The sequence below is a fragment of the Chroicocephalus ridibundus genome, unplaced genomic scaffold, assembly GCF_963924245.1.
Source record: "Chroicocephalus ridibundus unplaced genomic scaffold, bChrRid1.1 SCAFFOLD_98, whole genome shotgun sequence".
NCBI lineage: Eukaryota > Metazoa > Chordata > Aves > Charadriiformes > Laridae > Chroicocephalus > Chroicocephalus ridibundus.
In genome coordinates this window covers 487242-494128 of record NW_026961319.1, presented here as the reverse complement: position 1 = coordinate 494128, position 6887 = coordinate 487242, and the positions used below count along the sequence as shown (strand labels likewise).

At 52.4% G+C, this 6887-nt stretch overlaps 1 protein-coding gene across 1 annotated transcript; it reads left to right on the top strand.

The window, feature by feature from the left end:
* The first annotated feature begins 5050 nt into the window (after nucleotides 1–5050).
* Nucleotides 5051–6010, top strand: LOC134509322 (olfactory receptor 14A16-like). The gene has a single exon (XM_063321801.1). It carries the CDS (start codon nucleotides 5051–5053, stop codon nucleotides 6008–6010), a length of 960 nt encoding a protein of 319 aa, XP_063177871.1.
* Nucleotides 6011–6887: the final 877 nt, after the last annotated feature.

Genomic DNA, 6887 nt, shown 5'->3' with positions numbered 1-6887 from the left:
AACCCCCCTGCCAGAGCAGGGTCACCTAGAGCAGGTGAAAGTCTTCCCTACAGAAGTCTTCTCGAGGTGCTGATCCCAATGATATCACCTCATGTTATGTACGGCTCCATCCTCCTTCTGCAGAGCTTCATTGATGGGCAGTTTTCCTGTTTCTTTCATGGTGGTTAGCCTTCCCTGCCTTTTTGTATTGTATGCATATCAAATAGTGTCAGAAGCAACACATTTTTCCTCCACACCTTCACCCATTTCCAGCTGCAGTCTGAGATATTTCCCCTCTTGGAGCAGACATTGTGCAAAGCTGCTCCATGGAGGGAAACCCACTTTAGTGCTGCGTATTCGTTTGGGTTAGAGAGAAGCACCAAAGACACGCTGAGCTAGTTTTTCAAACAGTTTCAAAGAGGTGTAAAAGTTTAAATCCAGAAAAGCCAAGTTAGAAAAAGGGAGGAAAAATGGGCACATCTGTATATTCTGAACTGACAAATTCTCTGTCAGTGAAGAGAAAGTCCCACAGCCTATGGGATGTTTTCATCAGTTGTCCCTGTGGGAAGCTGGGTTTCTTGGGCCTCTTGGCTTGACCCTGCTGCACTCCCATTTCCAGCAAGAGGAAAAGCTCCGGCTGAGGCATCAAACTGTTGCCCATCGTGCCTGGAGAGCCAGGACAGTTGTGTCACACAATACCCAGTGTCAGAGGCGAGAGGGAGGTAGTGCGAATTGAAATTGTTTGGGCTCAAATGTGGGAAATACTGTTTCCCACAGTATTCTCCTGGAGAAACTGGCTGCTCATGGCTTGGACGGGGGAACAATTCACGAGGTGAAAAAACGGCTGGAAGGCGGGCCCGAAAGAGTGGTGGTGAGTGGAGTTCCATCCAGTTGGCAGCCGGTCACAAGTGGTGTTCCCCAGGGCTCGGTGCTGGGGCCCATTCTCTTTAATGTCTTTATCAATTGTCTGGATGAATGGAACGAGTGAACCCTCAGTAAGTTCGTAGACGACACCAAGTTGGGAGGGAGTGTCGACCTGCTTGAGGGTAGGTTGGCTCTGCAGAGGGATCTGCACAGGCTTATGGACCGATGGGTCGAGGCCAATGGTATGAGGTTCAACAAGGCCAAGCGCCAGGTCCTCTACTAAGGTCAGAACAACGCCATGCAGCACTACAGGCCTGGGGAGGAGTGGCTTGAAAACTGCCCAGCAAAAAAGGACCTGGGGGTGTTGGTCAACAGCCGGCTGACTACGAGCCAGCAGTGTGCCCAGGTGGCCAAGAAGGCCAACAGCATCCTGGCCTTTATCAGGAACAGTGTGATGAGTTGGACCATGGAAGTGATCGTCCCCCTGTGCTGGGCCCTGGTGAGGTCCCACCTGGAGTTCTGTGTCCAGTTTTAGGCCCCTCACTACAGGAAAGACATTGTGGGGCTGGAGCGGGTCCAGAGAAGGGCAAGGGAGCTGGTGAGGGGTCTGCAGCAGAAATCTTGTGAGGAGCGTCTGAGGGAAATGGGGGTGTTCAGCGTGGAGAAAAGGAGGCTGAGGGGAGACCTTCTTGCTCTCTGCAACTCCCTGAAAGGAGAGTGTAGAGAGGTGGGGGTCGGTCTCTTCTCCCAACTATCAAGTGATAGGACAAGAGGAAACAGCCTCAAGTTGCGCCACAGGATGCTTAGACTGGATATTAGGAAATTAGGAAGCACTGAAAGGGTTACCAAATATTGGAACAGGCTGCCCAGGGAAGTGGTGGAATCCCCATCCCAGGAGGTATTTCCAATTAGATGGGTCGATGTAGTGCTTAGCGACATGGTTCAGTGATGGTTTCTGTCAGTGTTAGGTTGATGGTTGGACTTGCTGATCTGAAAGGTCCCTTCCAACCTAGACAATTCTATGATACTGTGACCCCCCAGTTTCTCTAGCAGGTGGTCTGGGCTACCTTTTTCTTCCAGTACCCAACTTGCAGATGTTGTGGTCCCTCTAGTGTCCAGTCCAGACTTAGGCCCTGAAAAACAACTTGCTCGAAGGTGTATTCTATTCTCTGGTCTCTCTGGTTTGGTGTTTGCTTGTGGGTAAACCACTGCCATACACACCAATGTTATATGCATATGCACCAGTCTCACCAGTTGCTGGCCCCCCAAAGTACAAAAGGTCTGATGACTTGTGCTTCTCACTCCAGTGTCTGGCACTTGAAGGTCCATCTGTGCAGAGAGACCAGAGAGCTCCCTCTCCCCACAAATCTCTTGGAAAAGGAGGTATTAAGAAAACAGGACAGGCTGTGGTGATCAGTTGTAGGGCACAGCCAGGGAGCTGTCCTGACCAGCAACCTGTTTGCACATGACCATCTCGTTTCATCCTCTTTCCTCTCTCTTTTCCCATCTTTTGAGTTCTGAATTGCTCCTCTGAAAGCATGGCAGCTCACGTCCTACAAATGGCAATCCTTTCTTTTTTATGGAAGGGCTGGAGACAAGGTCAGATGAAAATGCCTACATGGTGTATGTAGGTAATTGCAGCCTTGTGCAGGAGGAGTGGGGGATATTAGAATCAAAGAATCATAGAATGGTTTGGGTTGGAAGGGATCTAAAAGGTCATCTAGTCCAACCCTCTTCCATGAGCAGGGACACCTCCCACTAGTTCAGGTTGCTCAAAGCTCCTGAACTCAGATACTCCCAGGAGTGGGGAACAACGGCTCTGGGCAGCCTGTTCCAGGGTCTCAACACACTCATCACAAAGCATTTCTTCCTTATGTCCAATCTAAATCTACCATAATTCAGTGTAAGCCATTGTCCCTTGTTCTGCTGTTACAGGCCTCGGTAAAAAGTCTCCCTCCATCTTTCTTGGCCTATGACCACTATGTTTTCATCTGCAAACAGCGTAGCGAGAGCCCAGAGATCTCCCAAGATGGGGTTTGGAGGCCATCCTTTTCGATGCAAAGGAAGGTGAGAGCAAGGTGGGGCAGCTGGGTGGATGACTACAGCCTGCAGGGAAAGAGGCAGAGGTGATGGGACACCGTAGGACAGCCTGTGGTGGAGAAGACAGAGGGATGTGGCAAAGCTGAAAGGCCCCTGACAGAGCCAACCTCTTCATGTCTTGGGCTGTTGTCTCTGCCACTGATGCCTATGAGGAGACAACCAGTCCTTCCAGCACTGGGGTCTCATTGCCTCCTTGTCCATACTCAGGAGCCTGGCTGGTGTCGTACCATAGCCCTGTCCTTGGCATTGCACATCCCCACATCACAGTGTCCCTGGAAGGGCCCTGAGGAATGAGTGAGGGACAGGATCTCCCTTCCTGGGGGCTGGGGGTCAGGCCTTGGCCCTTTGGGTGATGGGGTCAGGGCTTGGCCCTTTGCGCTAATGAAACACATCCAGGTTTACTCAGCATCAGAGCCACCTTCACCTTGCTTTCTCTGACCTGTCATCACGGCCTCCAGGTTACTGCTCTAACCTGACCCTGTTGATAATTTCTGAGTGGTGTCCCTCAGTGCGACCCCTAAACACTACAAGAAACTTTGGAGGTTGAACCTGACTTTGACTCCTTGAGAGGTTTCTTCAACTTCCTCTCAGCGTCTGAGGTTCATGGACTTGGCATCAAACCCACCAGAGGGGTTAGTCTGGGGTGGGAGGAGAGTTCTGAGCTTGTTCTTGGGGAAATCTTCAGCCCTGTTGACACAGTCAGTCTCTGGCTGTAGGGCAAGGCAGGGGAGTCTCCTGGAGGGATGTTCTAGGGCTGGCTGAGAGGAGCTGTCAGGATGGCTCTCCTGGCTTCTCTGGTGTGGAGAAGGAGGACGTGCTTCAGAGCAGGGCTGCCCTGCTGCACCATGGCAGCGACAATGAAGGAGGGCTGCCTTCTGCGAGGGACTGTGGCAGGGTTTTGAAGACAGGTGGGTGTGCAGGCAGGGGTGCCCAGGGCTGTCCTTGAGAGCAGGGTCCCTGCACCCCAGGGGCCTTTGTGCCGGGGCAGGGACTCTGCCACCTGCCAGGGTCAGCTCTCAGCCTGCCCAGGAAGCTCTACATGGAGCTTCTGTGTGGAGAGGCTGTAGTTGGAAGGAACGATCACTGTCAGACCAGGGTCCTACTGCGTTCAAGGGAGTGCCATATGGATCAGGGCGGCTGACAGCTCCAGATCACTCCCAGGACATCAGCAGAGGCAGCATTTCAACAGAAAGGTCAAAGCAAGGGCTACCTGAAAGATGAAGACCTTTCCAGGGTCTGTGCTCTCAGGTTGTTCTAGAGGAGAAAGGGAAAGCAGCTGTCAAGTTTCAGTAAGTCACTGAGACTGCAGAACCATTACACTGAGGGATCAGCAGATCTGCCAGAAAGCTCACAAAGCACCTTCACCCCCTCCTCTCCCTACACACAGCACCAGCAGCACCTTTGCTTCCAGCATCAGGCTTTCTCTCATCTCCTCCTGAGGAGCCACAAAGAGGGAGATGGCCCTGGGCAGTGCCCTGCTGCCAGGAGGGGTCTGCAGGGCAGAGCTGAGCCCTCAGCGGGTGGGATGGGCTGTGGGAGCAGGGAGAGGGAGGAGACGTGGGCACAGAGAAGCAGCTCCTGGCAGGGGCAGCTCCAGGCAGCAGAGAGCCACTCCACCTGGCTGCATTCCTCTCTGCTCGGCGGCACAGGGACAGAGAAACCAGATGGGAGAAACCGACTTTGAAACTGGACACTTTAACACCCACAAAAGGCCATTTTCATCTTCAAGTACATTGTCAGGGAGACTATTGTCCGAGAGGTGTAAGGACAGGACACCTGGATGGTGCCCAGCAGGTCACTGGCGTGCAGAGCAGCTCTCCTGACTCTGCACTGGGGCACAGAGAGCCCTTTTGTCCCTCAGGGCTCAGCAGTGTTCAGGCTAAAGGCAGTGGGAAAGAGAAGGACTTCTGCCCCTGCAAAGAAAGTGCCCTCAGCAGCACAAACTTGATCTCACAAAAAGGAGCTGAATGAAATTATTCCAAAGGAAGAGAAGTCCTTTTGTGGAGATCTTTTTTGGAAACAGAATGAGATGGGGTCAAAGAAGTCTGCCTTAACTTGCCAAGGTCTTTCCCTCTTTCAACAGTCCCCCATGCCCAGAGCGGAACAAATGTCCAACGGCAGCTCCATCAGCCAGTTCCTCCTCCTGGCATTCGCAGACACACGGGAGCTGCAGCTCTTGCACTTCGGGCTCTTCCTGGGCATCTACCTGGCTGCCCTCCTGGCCAACGGCCTCATCATCACCGCCATCGCCTGTGACCACCGCCTTCACACCCCCATGTACTTCTTCCTCCTCAACCTCGCCTTCCTCGACCTTGGCTGCATCTCCACCACTGTCCCCAAAGCCATGGTCAATTCCCTGTGGGACAACAGGGCCATCTCCTACACAGGATGTGCTGCCCAGCTTTTTCTGTTTGTCTTCTTCCTTGCCGCAGAGTGTGCCCTTCTCACTGTCATGTCCTATGACCGCTACGTTGCCATCTGCAAACCCCTGCACTACGGGACCCTGATGGGCAGCAGAGCTTGTGTCCACATGGCAGCAGCTGCCTGGGGCAGTGGGTTTCTCAATGCTCTGCTGCACACGGCCAGTACATTTTCCCTGCCCCTCTGCCAGGGCAATGCTGTGGACCAGTTCTTCTGTGAGATCCCCCAGATCCTCAAGCTCTCCTGCTCACACTCCTACCTGAGGGAACTTGGCCTTCTTATATTAAGTGCTTTGCTAGTTTTTGGATGTTTTATTTTCATCGTGCTGTCCTATGTGCAGATCTTCAGGGCCGTGCTGAGGATCCCCTCTCAGCAGGGACGGCACAAAGCCTTCTCCATGTGCCTCCCTCACCTGGCCGTGGTCTCCATCTTTATCAGCACTGGCTTATTTTCTCACCTGAAGCCCCCCTCCATCTCCTCCCCAGTTCTCGATCTGGTGGTGGCAGTGCTGTACTCAGTGGTTCCTCCAGCAGTGAACCCCCTCATCTACAGCATGAGGAACCAGGAGCTCAAGGAGTCCATTAGGAAAGTCATTTATTCGATGTTTGTCAATGTTGATAAATTTTCCATCACTGTCCACAAATGACATCTATGGTATCCCAGTGCAGGCCTGTACACTCTTTATTGTTTTTTCTTTCTAGCATTTCCTGTAGTGTTGTTTATGGTTATTACATTTTTAAATAATTGTTTGTATTTAGCTCACTCTCCTGAGACATGAACCCATCTCTCTCTATCGCCTGAAACCTGTATAAATGTTTTTCTAACACAATTTAAGAGCTGCCACTTCTGTAACGTCTCTCTAGTACTGTGACATCTTCCCTGTGCAGTTCCTCAAGTTTTGGCTGTTCTTCCAAAGCTGATATCAGGAACAGGCCCTGATGTTTTCCCCCAAAAGGGCCCGAGTAAAAAGCTCGTTGTCATATTGGAAGCTGTTAGGGAATAAGGGTTGGACTTAGGACTCATCTGTTGTTGCCTATTGACGGTGGAGATGGTGAATGGTCACTGAGATACTGTCACAGTGCAGTGTCCCAGCGTGCGACAGGGCAGAGGACGTACTCCAGGAGAAGGATCTGGAGGTGCCTGGAGAGCCTGCGAGATAGGCACGGACTGTGTGCACCTGGGGTGGTCAGTGACTGGAGCCTCACAAAGCGAGCGATCGCCCAAAGTGGAGTCACCCAAAGGGAAAGCATTAAGTCCAGGTATCTGCAAGGAAACAAGATGGACACAGGCAACCCGACACAGACCAACTCCAAAGGGCACCAGCACCTTTACAGCGACCCACCAACAGCAGCACTTACACGACCATGAGCAACACAACTGGCCCCATCCTTTTCCCACTCTGTGGCTGATCTGATGTGAAGGTTGCATGAGTGGTCCCTACATTCCCGGCCCTGGGTCTCTCCATTGCCCCGTGTCCTCCTCCTCGTCCTTGCCATCCCACCCCAGCAAAGCATGTACATACA

Coding starts and splice junctions, on each gene's coding strand:
- LOC134509322 (XM_063321801.1), top strand. CDS start 5,051: ATGTCCAACGGCAGCTCCATCAGCCAGTTCCTCCTCCTGGCATTCGCA.